General features: G+C 33.2%; 2 protein-coding genes across 13 annotated transcripts in view; one reads left to right on the top strand and one right to left on the bottom strand.

The window, feature by feature from the left end:
- LOC126869574 (prolyl 3-hydroxylase 1-like) overlaps positions 1-3,243 on the top strand; it is an 8,771-nt gene extending 5,528 nt beyond the window's left edge. The window contains exons 7-12 of one of the 2 annotated variants that reach the window (XM_050626337.1): positions 34-189; positions 590-829; positions 927-1,022; positions 1,096-1,249; positions 1,486-1,903; positions 1,981-3,243. In XM_050626337.1, the coding sequence (XP_050482294.1) occupies positions 34-189; positions 590-829; positions 927-1,022; positions 1,096-1,249; positions 1,486-1,903; positions 1,981-2,053 (1,137 nt within the window). In that variant the 3' untranslated portion in view covers positions 2,054-3,243. Of the gene's footprint in view, positions 1-33; positions 190-589; positions 830-926; positions 1,023-1,095; positions 1,324-1,485; positions 1,904-1,980 lie in introns of those variants that run through there. The other variant, XM_050626338.1, reaches the window with a different exon arrangement.
- On the bottom strand, positions 2,817-16,456 carry LOC126869568 (F-BAR domain only protein 2). Of its 11 annotated transcripts, XM_050626322.1 has the most exons (15): positions 16,165-16,456; positions 14,368-14,679; positions 13,611-13,868; positions 13,331-13,526; positions 12,942-13,262; positions 11,991-12,122; positions 11,230-11,280; positions 8,825-8,924; positions 8,161-8,422; positions 8,015-8,064; positions 7,800-7,942; positions 7,177-7,657; positions 6,887-7,103; positions 6,469-6,817; positions 2,817-6,317 (listed from the first exon to the last, which is right to left on the bottom strand). In XM_050626322.1, exons 1-15 carry the CDS (start codon positions 16,192-16,194, stop codon positions 6,247-6,249), a joined length of 2,973 nt encoding a protein of 990 aa, XP_050482279.1. In that variant the 5' UTR covers positions 16,195-16,456; the 3' UTR covers positions 2,817-6,246. The 11 variants fall into 11 exon arrangements, with proteins under 11 accessions (XP_050482279.1, XP_050482272.1, XP_050482273.1 ...); XM_050626315.1 differs by having other exon boundaries at positions 7,800-8,064; positions 16,165-16,455; XM_050626316.1 differs by having other exon boundaries at positions 7,800-8,064; positions 8,834-8,924; positions 16,165-16,455.

Genomic DNA, 16,456 nt, shown 5'->3' with positions numbered 1-16,456 from the left:
ATATTCCTTTTTTATTTTTTTTTTTTTTTTTAGGACGCTATCAATTACGTAAAAAGACAGGAATACGAATTGAACCTGCTGCATTACATTTCTAATGAATTTTCGGTTATAAATGAGAAATTCCAGAAGATAAAAAAAGAGAAACAGAACAATGAAACGAATAATACCGAAAAGAAAGAGCCGAGAAAGGTAAAGAATGAGATATAAAAAAGATTGAAAATACATATTTGATACTAATAAACCAATCGACTGAAACACTTATTCGATTTTTACGCGTACGAATCGGTCAGTTATTTTCTAAAGTCTAACATGTTTGTACTTTAAGAAAAGCTCTTGATTACGTCTGTGTATCTTTTGAAAGAAAAAGATAATAAAATATTCACAAACAGAAATACTTTCTTTTTTATCAACTAACTAGTTCTTTTTCCATTCGAATTACTTATGTTTCTATTGGATGTCATATTCGAATTTTCGTTGAAACGCCTATGGGATGCAACCCAGAATGCATCCATGCGTTTATTATACAAGCATGTAGGCGATTAGTAGATTAATTTTTCTAGGAATCCACTTTTAACCGGTTATTTTTCAGATATCAGATACAGAAGCAATACTGCACCCACCACCTGGTTATTCGTTGTTTTATTACACGAAATTATCAAACAATTTTTCAATGAAACGATTCGAGGACCACGAAATACACGATAAAAGATATTTTGAGGCCAAAAACGATATTTATTTAAAAGAAGAGGATCTTGGTGGGCAAAATCGTTATGTCGCCGATGGTTTCCTTAATTCCACTGAGTGTGAATCTATGATGCAGTTCGCTACTGTATGTATCATTAAGAACTTCTATTTTACTCTTCAAAGTTTGTATCTGTATTAACAATTATTTTAATGTACATATATGTATATGTATATAATGATAGATGACTGCGGTAGAAGGAGATGGTTACAGTGAAAATAAAAGTCCACATTCAAAATATGAAAAGTTTGAGGGAATAACTGTTGGGCGAGCGGCTTTGGTAAAATATTCTTATTTTATATAATGTCTACAATAATATGCTGATGTATTAATGATAATGATGTTGATTCTAGATGGTATACTTTGGACAAATAAAACCAGAATGGTTGGAATTGCTTTTAGAAAAGACCGAACAAGTCCGGGACCATGTGGAAAGGTATTTCGGACTAAATCATCGACATCTGTATTTCACCTACACTCATTTGGTCTGCCGCACAGCTCTACCCGGTAATTTTCACCTGATGCATCATCGTGCTTCTGGTTCCTTTCGCAGCCGAAATCGCGTTGCACCGATTCACTTGGTACGACTTGTGGGTAACGGTGACCAGTCAAAACACAACTAAATAATCACTTCCAGATTTTTCCTTTTTCTTTAACCTGAAAAAAGAAACATATACACACAAAAGAAAAAAATGAATACCTATCCCGTAATAAAGCAGCAAATCATTTTTATTTCAATTTAGATTCGCCGGTGAATCGAGACGATCTGAGTCATCAAGTTCACGCGGATAATTGTCTATTGAAGGATAGAGATGTCTGTCTTCGCGAGAGTCCAGCTTATATTTGGAGAGACTACTCTGCGATTTTGTATCTGAATGACGATTTTCAAGGTGGTGAATTCTTTTTCACCGAAGATCGCGTTGTTCGAACAACGGATAACGTTGTTTCACCACGTTGCGGACGAATTGTGGCCTTTTCTGCTGGTAAAGAAAATCTCCATGGAGTTCGTGGTATTTTACGAGGTAAGAGATGCGCTTTGGCGCTATGGTTCACTCAGGACAAGAAATATCTTGAGTACGAGAGAGTATTGGCATCGGCAATCTTGAAAAGAGTTCAACGAGTAGGACCTTTTGAGGGAAAGGACATCCAAGTGCCTCCGAAGTAAATAATATATTCAATGCTTTAAGTATTAATACGTCAAGTAACTTATTGTCTTAAAATATTTCTTTGATCTTCAGGTACGAGGATATGCTTATCCAATATATGCACAGCGATGAATTGCTGAAACATTTTTTGAAAAGTTCTCTATAAGAGAAGTACGAATGGTTGTGAAGGATAGCTACAATACCGTGTTACAATTTCAGAAGTTCTACAGGAGAAGAATAATTTAAAGAGTAATATATGTATTTTTATGGTTAGTAAAATCTGACCTAATATCCAAACTGGGACCTGAGAAGATGCATTAATAGTCATTAACAAAAACAGTGAATCCTAGTAAACATACGTTGAATTATAAATTCTTAGTTTCTCTGTACTTATAACGGAGTCGCTTATTGAAATTATGTACCTTATCAGTATCGAACAGTAGGCTCTTTCGAATAAAATGTCGACGGTAAATTGCTTAACATTAGTATGTGATTGCTTATATAAATTCCGAGCAAGTTATTCTTACATTACATTATATATACATTATATATATATAATACATGAAATTTATTTTGTAATAAGGATGGTATAGAACTTGCAAGAGATCTATACAAGTGTTTTGTACCGATTATAATGAAATCAATTCGCAACACTCGATGTACTCCGCTTGATGTTATATTTTTTTTTCATTTTTATATATCCTGCGTTACTCACAATTTCTCCTTTGATTCATTCATACCATTTCATTTCCTTTTTTTTTTTTTTTTTTTGTTTTAAGTGTACAAAGTATCATTAATTCTTTTTATCAAACCTTCTCGTCTCTGTTAAACATATTAGATCGGCGATTTTATACATTAGAAATGAAATGTCAATATGTGTATTGACACGAAGGATGTCCATAGTCACGGCACACATACACAATTGATGGTTTATTTATATATAAAATATCCTAATCTTTATTAGAACATAGACATTACATGTCAACAGGCTTACATAACCATTCTATGTATCATGTAACATGTATATCGTATTAATTTATCTTTTTGTTCGTATTTATACTATGTATAAGAGTTTATTATGTATATGCAATTGCATTGCAATCCTATCTTTTAACGCATTTCTCGCTCTCTCTCTCTTTCTCTCTTCCTTTCATTCCTTTTTCATGCTCCCTTTCTCTCACACATGACTTTAAGTCCTGTACACACGACTGCCTTTATTTTTTTGTATGCGTGTCAATTCCAACACAAAATGCGCGTGTTTGTTAAAGTTTCTTTCGTGTATGTGTGTGTATGTGTGTGTGTGATTTTATTTATCAGAATCTGATAAAATTGTATTTCTCGTCATTATTACAATAATACGTAAAAAGCGAGTCGCATAAAATCTAATCATATGTTTTATTTCTGCGTAATCGTACGCATAGGAATCGAAAAAACTTATGCCCGACTGTAATGATATCAAAGGGTGATTAAAAGCCGTAGTTAAACCACGTTTTCTTTTTAAACACCGTCAGTTCTTTGTTCGGGAATTCAGTCAGGAAGAAAGTGAACGCGATCATACTAACATTAATTATGTTTCGTTACAAACATTTATTACGAAATTATAGTGACATCTGCGTATCACAGAAGAGCTCAGTCGATTTTTCGCAGGAACCACTCCATAATAATCGTATGCTCTTTTCTTTTTTTCTTCGTCCTTATTTATCTTTTTTTTTTAACATTATCATGCCCAACCATGTACCAAAGATAGATATTTAATCTTTAAATACTGTCGATGTACATAATCAAACATTTCCAAACAATTTTTTCCGATCGAATGCTTTCAGAATAGGATCAATCAATGTAAAAGCTTTACTAAAAGAAACATATCAACATATTTGTTAAGTATTAAACAACATCAAATGGAGTGGTCACCAATTTTATCGCATTACTTAGATGGTTTCTTTATATTGCTCTTCGTAGACCTTTTCTTTGTTTTCCTTTTTCACATGAGTATATGATAATAATAGTAATCATTACTATAATAATAACAAAATGAAATGTAAATTCGTAAAATAGAGGTGGAGCTTCGCGGTTAAACGCTAAATAGTTTTCTTAAAATATAAAATCATCTTACAATGTACCTTTCAAATGAATGATAGCTATAAAAAAGTTTACCGTGCTTGTCATTCAATAACCAAACATAGCGTTCGCACTTTTTCTACGAATTACTTCATAGCTTAAAGGATAATGCACTTTTAGAGCCAGGTAACGAATACCTTGCAACAAGTATCACTGGGACTCGTGCATAGATCAAAATTGGACAATCTAGATCTTTGAGTATGTTAACTGAATTTGTCATTTTTATCGGACGTTATAAATATAACATTAGGGAAGAAATAAACAAGATAGTTTTCATAAAATCTAATAGCTTTGTTAAAATATCAATAAAAAATTAAAAAGTAAAATGTTATAACTTTTAAAACGAATGGAAGAAACTAAAAAAATATTTTACACTATGTGAACTATGCACGAGGATACAACTTGTTGCCGATAATCTAAATTTGCACAAAAGGAAGCATCGTGTGTGCTGGACTATATAATAATATTCGAATTCGATTTTTTCAGACTTATTCTTAAAGTTATTACTTCGTTTTTATATACACATATACATATACACACAGGCGGTATGTATGCACATGTAACTGTTAAACGAGATGGACTGTCTCTAAAAACGGTCGATTCGCTTTAGGAATATATCGCAAAATCATTACAAAAAATACTGAAAATGAAAGAATAAGGAAAAACAAGAAAACGATAGGATACAGTCGATTCACATTAAAAGTTAACGTAGTAATTCTCGTTTTAAAATAATAAATATAGGAAATATTTAATGATAATTATACAAAAAATATTGAATTAATTTTGCAATAATGGAAAGAATGAAACGATCACTGTGGAACTACCATGAAATTTAACTTGCAATTCTTCGAAACTTTCATAAGATCTAAAAAATTAATCGCAAATCGCGCAACTAATTTGTTTGTTACAATGTTAAAATCGTATGTTTAATCATTTTAATAAAGCATTTCCTTTCCATTACTTGCCAATTTCACTTAGCATACGTATGAACTATTACTAATCTATCGAACATTTTGTTCTTAACGTCCTCGCTATTTTCTTTGTTCATAAATAAAGCAAAACTACGTTGCAATTCTTTTTTTGCTTTTTTTTTTTTCTTTACCAGCGTCAACGTACGCAGAAATCGCCGCGCAATAAAGTTGAATTGTGTTGTGAAACAAAAAACACGATTTCATTTCGAGAACCATTAATTTTTTAAATGTACGTGTAACCAAATATTTTTTCAAAAATTCCGCGGATATCGGTAAAAACAGATCTGAAAACGTATATCATAGGACTACATCGAAAAATTTAAAAAGTAAATATAGGGCCTTCGTATAAAATAGAAACGCTAATGTACAGACACGAAGTTAATTGGTGTTACAGAATCTTTACATTTCTTTCAAACCTTCTTAACGATAAGATAGCAATATATAATAATTACATTAAAATTAACGCAAAATTTAACAATAGATTAAGAACATTGTACTGTTTGATGATCTTTTCTAGAGCTTTTCCGTGCTGTTAGGTAAAAAAAGTCATAACGTATGTATTTTGATTATATATATGTATATATATATATATAGACACAATAATATGGCGAGAATATCGTGGTGAAAAATATGCTGGACACCAAAGGTTTTATGCGAGAAAAGTCTACTTACTCTTCGACGTTTTAAACGTTTTCTGCTGTCGTTATCGTCATCGTCGTCGTCGTAGTTACACCTCGTTTACGTATCACGTACAAACTTTACTAAAATAGTACAATCTAATCGAGAATATATAGAAAAATTGAAAAATATACAAGTTATAAAACACAGAACGCTATTCATCAGGTAGCGAGTGACTTACGAAGTCCAACTATGTTTTTCGTTACATTTCTGTCCAAATATTTTCTTCGCCTAGGATCATATATATCGTACCATACTCATCTTAATTTATGAAGGATACGAATTTATGTGATCTTCATTTGCCGCTTTCTCGTATCCAAGATCCTTTCTTTTCCTTTTTTAACACGTAACGCGAATAAACTTTACATTCTGCTATATGGAAATCACGTAGCATCACGGCATCTGTACAAATTATTCGTCTACTATGTAATCTTATTATTGTATCGCACACGTTCTTTGGTATCCAACAGGCTTCCCCACGCCGATTTCGAATTTGAACGAACATTAGTCGTGGTATGGGCAGTGAATGAACAAGCAAGTGCCAATATTAAATGGGCAGGCTCTCCCATTGAGGCGCCCATTCTGGAAGTCGTCAATCCACATTGGATGGTGGAGCAGCGTATCTACTTCGTGAGTCAGAATCTCCATCACAAATATACTTTCCTGAAAGTACACAGAAATTGTTCTCGTAATGTAATTTATATACATTGTTAACTTATTGTAAGAACATCGCGCGTGTAAGGACACTATCGTAACTAAAGAAGCTAAAGAAACAAATAGATAGAGAAAAAAATATAGAAAGTAAATCACTCACCAGATACGAATCTACGCTTTACTAAACTTAATCTATATCCCGGGCCTAAAAGCTCGAACTCAACACCAGATAATGTGGTCCCTTCGCAATTAAACTGTGTGAATATGGTTCCTTGGTTTCCTGGCCCATGCGCAAGTTCCACCCGAGCTTTCAATGAGCCTACGCCGTTACCTTCGCTGTGCTGCGACAGTTCCGTGAACTTCCACAGTACCCGATTCGTGTCTTGTAACCACTGTGCCTGAGGTTTACTATTCAGTGACTTGAAACCTCCGTCTATGGGTGCAGCCACATGAAGGTTTAACAGTGGACTTGGAGAAGCCATAGCACGACTGTTATATTTATAATCAATCTGAAACACCCGTAAATTGTTTGTTTAGCAAAAGATTGCTGTAGTAATGTATCAACGATAAGTACGTACCTTAAGATCGGTATGAGTCGTTTCACACTTCCAATAGGCAACCAGCTGGAAAGGGCATGAACCTGCTCCCTCCTTGCACTTGATTTGATACTTGAGTATGTCGACGTTAAAATACGAAGCTGAAGGGTTTTGTTCAGCCTGTTTGCGTAACAACGTAGTTAAGGCACTCATATTGAATTCAAAAATTGTACTGTCGACAGTTGTCTGCGTTGCATCCCTGCACAAAATATCAATATTCGAACATTCTCGTACGAACTATTTACCACAATCTTCATCCTATCGTAACTTACATGCTGACAAGCTGATTATTAGGGAACAATTTTTCCAATCTATTACTGTTTCGCACGCGAAACGTAAGTTTCGCAGGGCTTGGATTATTCGCTAACACGGCGACGATACCAGCAGGAAACGATAACATCATATCTCCACTGAGTTTCACCTGACACCGTGTTTCATCGGTACCTCTGAAATAAGAGTGTACTATCTCATGGAAAGCAACTGCTAAAGGTATAGTGTCTGCGAGTCCAATCGTGAGCGGAGATGGGCCCCTGGAGGAGCCAACACCAACACCAGCTGTACGAAATTCTAAGCTAGCCACGCTATCGGCTCTGGATATAGTTGCCGGTGACATTCTACCCCTTGGCGAAGGACCTTCTCCTCTTCGGGACGGAGGTCTAGGAATGATGATGGATCCTGTCGGAGTGGAGGATGCGGATTGCTTGGGAGGTAAGGCCGGAGTGATGTCTCCTACTTCCGAAAACAAATCTCCATCTGCAAACGATGAAACCTTCTACATTTCCTGTACATAGCCTAAGTTCCCATAGTACACATATAACGACATGATACTTTTGACAAGACACAGAAAGCGTCCCGATAAGCTGATAGTGCGACGACGAGACTCCCATAAACTCACCAGGGAATCGTGGGTGAGGATGTGTAGGTGGTGCGGATTGTGGCGGCTGTGGTTGAGGCGTCGGTGACAAAGACAGTGGCGGAGGACTTTGCAATGGCGCGTACGGATGACTACCAGTCGGCGTTGAGGCGCTCGATGGTGTACTGCTAGGATTGAACAAGTTTAGGCCAAGTAAATCCGAGCTTGGCTTACCTCCTAATTGCTGTGACACTGACTGAGACCTTTTCATATGATGATCTGAATCGTTATTTGATCCTCTGCGTCCCTGTTACGTAATCGGAAGGATATCGTTGGAGAAAAAAGATCCTCTGAAAGTATTAACACCTAAGAAAGAAAAATCGAAGAGAAGTGAAGAACGTACCGTCGGTGCAGGCGATAACGATAGATTTTCCACGGTCGCCCTGAGTTCGTCCACGCTGGCGCTCATCGGTGCTCCGCCGTTGCTTAGTGGTTTTATTTCTACTCGGATCTTTCGTTCCCTCTCATCTTCGGAATCGGTATCTGAGCTAGAATAAAATCCTTTCTCATTCTCCCACGGCTCTGCCTTTGGTCTAATACAGAAACCATCCTCATCTACTTCCGGTGTCGGTGTTTCAGACTTTCTACTGTCATCCTTATCCTCCCTATTATATAGAATTAGCGCAGTTCAGTAGGATATACCCTCAAGTGTTCCAGCAGGCCCAGTGCATCATGTACACATGATAAAATCTCTTTCTTTTCTCTGTCTTTTATTTTACGTATCAGAAACTAAATTATTAATAATCGTGCGTTATTTTACGTTACAACGTCATTGTGCTTTAGCGGTACTAACGTGCCAATAAAAATTGTAAAAGAAGAATAAAAAGAAAAAAAAAGAATAAAGGAGGTAGGCATAAGATCTAATACTATGATCAAGCTTTTTGTATAAAAATGCTATTTGTGCTACTGGTTATCATGGTTTTAATATTCTCCAATGATAAATTTTTAAGCTCGATCATGGGATTGATCTCTGGTGCACTAGATCTGCTGAATGAGCATATACTGACAGGTCAGACTTTTCTTCTTTGTTGCTGCTCGTTTCCACAATATCCTTCTTCTTTTTCGCCTTCTTTTCCTTTCTTTTCTCTCTTCTGCTGCGAAGAAACCCTGTTGGTTGTGGACACACGGTATGTAGAGAACAAAGCAGCACTTAACTTTTCGTAGTAAATCTGAATACTCGATATCAAAAGTTCTCATACAATGACATGTAGTATTTCTAACTTCTAGTCATTACAATATTAAAAAACGATAAAAATTATTCTCTTCTCTATAATATATAAGAATCAAGGAAACTCGTTTATTATTATGGAAAATAAATTGTACCTTTTAATCGCAGTTAGCGTCAAACGCTACATTTAGGTGCATAAATCGAGTCTAATAATAATATATTACTCTTGAGAGAAGCAATTTTTATCAAATAATTATTTCGTTGATTAACTTAATTGATATGGCGTTACTCTTCTTAATATAGAGTAAAAGGAAACAATTATAAACTAATTGTAAGACTAATTGTAAGAAGCAGAAAGGAACTACGTTTGCGGTGTCAACGTATCTGTATCGAAAAAGATAATATCATTAATCGAGAAATTAATATAAAATCTCCGATTCAACGACAGATAGAAATCAATTTACTTTCCAAGTGTTTAAGGCATAGCGCAACGTGATTAAATATCTACAGGACAAACAAAATAATTGTCACCGGATCAACAAGTAGCAGATGCACTTTTCACGAGCTCTTTTTTGACAGCATTCTCTCTAATTATGCTGACATAAATTTCTGTGTCCACTACACTTATATTCTCTTACAACTTAATATTCGTTTTGAAACATCAACGATCTTTCAACAGAAAAACATATCAGCACATTCTAAAATCGACAAAATAGTTTTAATTGCTGCGTTAAGTCATTAAAAATAATAGATAGGAGATACAGATAATAGCAAAAAAGTATAGCACGTTACATTAGCAGAGGTATAAGAAAACCCATACACCATCACCATCAAATCATATACAGATCTGCAGAAGTCCAATTTCTTCTTTTAAATTGTTTTTCTAACAATAATGACATATGTACTTCCTACAGTGTTAATGATAGGATATTCTTTTCTCGATTTTTCTCAGAACAGTTAACCATATATAAGAGATTACGCAATTTCATCTCGTGTTTGTATATCTCTTGTATACTTCTCTACGAATCGCTAGGGCATACGATACACATGTTCTGCAAGCAAAGATGTTAACTATCGACATGCGAAATTACGAGTAGAGTGACGATAATTCGAAAATGAGATACGATAACTTCATATAATAATTTTGAACCTTGTACATATTGATTAATCGTATTAACTTTAGCATTACGAACATTCAATGAAATAAAGAAAAAAAAAAAAAAAAAGAAGTACAAGAGGGGAAAGAGATATCGTGATACAAAAGGAACATTTACAATAACTACATTGGACAATGATGCGACTAATGAATATAAAAAGGGTTGCTTGCAGAATCACATTACGCTATATCATAAAAGATATCTGCACTTGGAAAATAAATACGAATTACAAGTGAGCCATGCAGTAACAGACTCATAAGAGGCTCACCTGAGGCCCCGTCAGTAGCCAACCCCACATTCGTATTTCAACTTTATCCAAATCCAACTCCCTTTATTTAATTAATTCTATGAGGACATGTGTTTGTTATAGAGGCAACAGAGAAAGTTTCAAAAATTAATTTACAATTGACCCGTTCAAGAATCAGCCTCGAGATGTTAGGTACTGAAGGTTTTTTTTAAAAGGAAATAGGAGATATCTATGAATCAATGTGTATGACATGAAATTTGCTACCATTTTATTAATACACCATAGATAGTTTCAATTTCAGAAACTTTCCAAAATGCACAATTCTTCTTAACTCTAACTTCTATGTTAAATTAATAATGTCTTTTTTATCAAGGAAGAGTGAGCATAAAATATAAATAAAAATTTCACAATGAGCCGTGTTGATAGAAGAACCCCTTGATATAAGTTTACATAAAAGATTGTTAGAAAAACAATTTATGTAAGTAACACTTTATGAAAAAAAAAACAAAAAAACAAAATATTAAGTTGCCTGATTAGATTACCATGTAATTCTAGAACTAAAGCCTATTGTCTAAGCAAGCTTGTTTCAGTGTTAGTCAAACAAGAACAAAAAATATTTCTTCCCTTTATTGTGTGAGATGTATCTACAAATATAAGACCATTTATGTTGACTGAAGAAATATTTTAAATGTGCTTTCAAAGCTAAGAATAAATTAATGTTAGATATGTATCCTTCTAATTATCTGTGAATTAGCAGTATATCACCAGTTATTATCTTACAATATGTCTCTATGCACGTAACATTAATTTATTGTGCTTGAACAATGTTAGTATACGTACACTGCTGATCTAAAAGAGTGCAGAGTGGAGGAACCATAATACACGTTACCACTGTAAGTCACCAGATATTTTATTTAACCACATATCCTGTATGACAATAGAATTATATTGGAAGAGCTATGGTAATAAAACTGTTACCAAATACCATAGATAGAGAACAACCAATAGAGCAAGATAAAGATAAAGGTGTGTGAAAGGAGTGCTTCGTTAAAATTGGTCACTTAAAATTCTATACAAATATATCTCTCCGTTAATTTCAACTGAACACAATCACTTATTTATGTTATATTTTAATTATATTTCATATAATTTTTAGTTATATTCAGTTATATTTTAATTATACGATGGATCTTGATATTTTCATTATAATTAATTACATCTAAATAAATCAATCAAATATTCATAAAAAAGAACAATTAGGTATAATTAGTAACAATGCAAACATTTAGAATACAACAGCAAAATTTGGAAAGATTTGTAAATTTTAATGAATATCGATATTTTCTTAAATAATTTTTAATAAAGTTTTGAAAACATGTTATAGAAAGCTGCAGAAATTTACTAATGATAAACCCTCACCTTAAATGCTTTGATCTAACTACCAAAGAAAGCAACATTTTCATACAGATCTCTTGTATGTGTATGTGTAAAACAGTACCTATACTGTGGTGTGTAAAATAGTACCAATAGTCTAGTAATTACATTAAAATGCGAGTAATGGATATGGCAAGGGTATAGGTAATGACAATGTAAGCAGTTACATTTAGATCCTCTGAGAGGGTTCCTGGAGATGCTGGGAGGTGGAACAGCAGGAGGCAGGTTGTTCCCCTGAGGAGTTGCAGGTGCCGAACCAGACCCTGCTTGCTTCTGTTTGTCTGAAACAACACTCATTGCTTATATCTTTCAATGATCTGTGACTCCAATGGCCCTTTTTTCTTCATCTTGCTATTTTCATACTTATATCTATTAAAATTTAATTACACTATGCACTTTCAGTGGCATCAATAGCACTCCAGAGGGATGTTAGTTTAAGTGATATCATTTTATCATAAGATTTGTATTAAAAAGAACCTGATAATCTTGTAATAAAAACTGTAAATATATAAAGTGTTGATTACATTTTAATTATAAGTTATTTTTAATTAATAATTAATTTAATTATTAATTAGATTTAATTATAATTAGTAAATTCATTCACTTATAAATTCAATATTTATGCTAAAGAAAAAGAAAAAAAAAATACATTTATAAACCCCCTGGAATACATGATAACTTGCAATGTCATCCTCCACCTATTGTTAGATTATAACGCGCAAGCATTGTAACACAACCACATAAGCATAAGTCAATAAAGTTGTTTCGCATATGCCTAGATTAATTAAATTTGTGATTCAGTGCTAAAAAATAAATTGATCAAGTGTATGTATGTGAATAAAATAATAAAATAGTATTGATGTGATAAATAAAAAACTGCAAAACACATCTACCAAGACATAATGTGTGACTGGAAAAATCAATTTCACGTATTTTTAAATAGCTTAAATTTTAACAATTTTATTAGTCATAAAATTTGTTATAATTGATATTGATTATGTTAAAGTATGATACTTTATAATAATAACCAAAAGTTACATTACATCAAGGTAGACAAAAACTATTGCAATTAAAATAGAATGAGGTCTTGTACATTCTATTCAACTTTAAGAACCTACCCTGGGAGTTGGACATGAACAGGTTGAGTAGCGAGGTAGTACGCCGGGAAGCCTTGGTGGCTTGTGCATGTGACAATTCTCTGTCTCTTTCATTCAGATTTTCATTTGTTTTTTCTTGTACCGTCCCCTTTTCCTCATCCACCTGACAACCCTCCCCTTTTAATCCCCGATCGTTTTTTGAACTGTGAATGTTACCAGCAACGCCTGTTTCTCCATTAGCTCCTTTTGATGTTTCCTTAGGTGTCTCAACATTGCTTTCCAACTGAGAATGACTGGTCATTTCTCCTAAACCTGTTATGATCTCTTCATATTCGAATGTACCTGATTTATGAGAAAATGATTTATGTACTAAATACTAAACTCTGTCCATATATTACAAAGATTTTTACCTGGTTTCTCAAAACCTGTATATTTGCTTTGTACAAATTGCTCTAATAATTTGTCCACTGTCATGTCTGAACATTGCCGTTTAAAATCAATATGAACTTGACCAACTTGTTCATGATTTGACTGCAAAACATCAGCATAGATGTTTAAAAACTCCTTCATATGCTTTAAGTGTGTTTCCTCTACATATTGGAATCGCTTAATAAGGAAAGAATAGATTCATTAGTATTATGCCAATTTTCATAGAAAATTTCATTTAAGAGTGATAAGTTAGAAAAGTACCCTGCATGTTTGAGTCATTTTGGTTTGAAAATCATTTCTTATGCCCATATATTTATCAACCAGAGTTTTGTAATCGTCCTGTGCTTTTTTAAACTTAATTTCTGCTTTTTCTAATTCTTTTTGGCTGGCATTGTCTTTCCGCAATTTTTCTAATTCAAGACCCTTTTGCATACGCATATCTTTTGCCTTATGTAATGTCACAGTAATATTCTGTATACTTTGCACAACTTCCAAGGTAGATGACTCTTCCTCTTTTACCTACATATTATTTGTTTTGTTTACATATATGTTTTTTTATAATATAAATATAACCAAGCATCAAAATCAACTACAAAGTAATATGTTAATTAATTAGCTATTTCAAATAATTGTTTATCAGTGTTATTTGATAAACATTATCTTTATATCTTTACAAACACTAGTGTCTGAGAGAACCTAGTGACCTGACTGTGGGCGGATACTGATAGGGTACAAAATATACAAAATGATTCATACTTCAATATGATAAATAGTTACAATAAGTGCAACAAATAAAAAAAACATGTTGCAACATAAAAGAAGCTTTAATTGTTAATATAAAACAATGAAATTTATTGTAAATATCTTTTCTATGTATTACTAGAATAATCCATACTATATTACTTACTAAATATGCTTAGCAATTTTAACACATTCTATATAAACAATTATTTGCAGAAAATATCTAAAACTTTGACTTATCTCTATATAAGAAAATTAAGAAGAGAAAGTTACATACAGCCTTGTGTTTCTTATGTAATTCATCTGTATATTTTGATACATCTTTTATTAGTTCAGTCACTCTTTGGGCCATTTGCAAGTGCAAACCAGCAAGTTTTTCTGCTGCTCCTCTTAAGGCAGCCCAAATAGGTGCAAATGTTCCTTGTGTACTACTGCTACTGCCAGCTTGTTTAGCTAGCTTACTCAGAACCTTATAATTATTTTCTTCTATGGTTGATCGTTCTTTCAGAAACTCAGCCAACTCCTTGCTTGCAACTGCACCATGCTTCATGTTATGATATAACACGTCATATCCATTATTCTTTTCGCCCTTAAATTACAGAAAAATATTCTTTTTGTCTAAATACTTTCTATCACATTTACAGTGCATTCACAATGTATTATTCTATATATCAATACACTTTCATTTCTTACTTTTAATACATATTAATAAATGCTTGAGAACTATTTACTGATATGTTACTAGGATCAGAATTTTTTTATTAATAGAAAATATATTTCATTTGCAATTAAAGTATCATGCCTAAAAGACATATACTAAAGCTATACTTAAGACCACTTAGCCACTTAACACTTGAACCCTGATCATGCTGTAAACTCACACAGAGTAGAACACTTGAGTAACGTCGCTACAATAAGCTGTCATTACATATTATTACTCTTATCATCCTATTGTACATATTACTTGTCACTCATGACATATGGCATAAATTTTTATTGCAAATTTTATTAGTACAGAATAACAAAATTTACAAAATTTTGTTTTAGTTAAATTAATAGACTATAACTCGTTTTCTATAGATTCTGTAATATTTTTCAATAGAATATAAGCGAAGGAGGCAAGATCAATAAAAATCCCTTTTATTTTATAAATTCTTAAATACTATAATAAAACATTAGCTTCATAAAAAATAAATGAATCATTATAGCCTTTTTTTATAAAATTTGATATTTGAGTCATCATAATTATATCCTACATATAATAATCTTCAATAGATAAAATTTTAAGGGAAATGAAAGGAAGTGGTAGCTATCTTATCTGTACCATGCTTCTGTCAGGAAAACAATGTCAAATCCTCCAAAAAATTTATAAAACTAAAGCCCTTAACACAAAATTATAAGAAACATTTGAGTCTTTATGTCGCTAAAATTTGTTAAAGCATAGAAAAAATGCAAAATTTCCAATAATTCTTGTCTACAAAGGGAAATTTTCATTTAGTAGAGATCTGTGTTGCAATCATCTTAAAAGAAAAATATACAAAATTTATATCGAAATATGTAAAACTATACAATAGGAAAATATAATTAATAATACAAGTTATGACAAAAGATCTTGGAACTTTTAAACAAACCTAACAATTTCACTTTCTTCTGCACTTAAACTATAAACATGCATAGAAAACGTAATACATATGTCAACGTGCGATCATTTTTCCATAGGTCATGGAGATGATAGGAAAACGAGATGACAAGGAGGTGAAATGAATAACCTTGTATTCGCGGAAAAGTATAAAGACAAACGTGCCGCGTAAAAGAGAAAAGGAGAAGAACGAGGATGATTATAGTACGGTGGAAGAAAGACAGAAAAGGAGATTTCATTAGGTGAAACACGATAATATTTAGACGAAAACAAAAAATGTTACAGTAGCGTGACGTAGGGACAGTCACGAGAGTAGTTTGTTAAGAGTTTTTACGCAGGATAAGACAAAAAGGGAAAGGAAGAGGGTTTCTCTCCGTACCTAACCTAAATCTAACGAGGATGACATTCTGGGATAACAAGCGAAAAGACACTCACCCAAAAGTAGTCGGCGAAATCCACAGTCATGTTGGAACCGCGATCAGACCATCATAATTTATCTTCTGATATATCAGGCCGAACTGCACCGTTAATAACGAATCATTGACACACACACATGCACACACTGAGGACTACACGATGCAATATCCGAACCGTACAACAGATACGACGAGACGTAACTCAATTTACGACAAACTAACGTAACGTTTCGTGCTCGAACGTTTCGAGCAGAACGAGCGCGCTCGACCGCGGAGACACAGGTCAACTTATTTCAACTATCTCCGTTGCA

This window comes from Bombus huntii, chromosome 9 (genome assembly GCF_024542735.1).
Source record: "Bombus huntii isolate Logan2020A chromosome 9, iyBomHunt1.1, whole genome shotgun sequence".
Lineage (NCBI taxonomy): Eukaryota > Metazoa > Arthropoda > Insecta > Hymenoptera > Apidae > Bombus > Bombus huntii.
Note: the sequence above shows the minus strand (reverse complement) of the source record. Positions and strands in the feature narration are given on the sequence as shown.

Coding starts and splice junctions, on each gene's coding strand:
- LOC126869568 (XM_050626315.1), bottom strand. CDS start 16,194: ATGACTGTGGATTTCGCCGACTACTTTTGG. Junction 8,925..11,229: donor CACTCTTTTAGATCAGCAGT/GTACGTATACTA, acceptor CACAACCAACAG/GGTTTCTTCGCAGCAGAAGA. Junction 6,318..6,468: donor AAAGCGTAGATTCGTATCTG/GTGAGTGATTTA, acceptor GTGTACTTTCAG/GAAAGTATATTTGTGATGGA.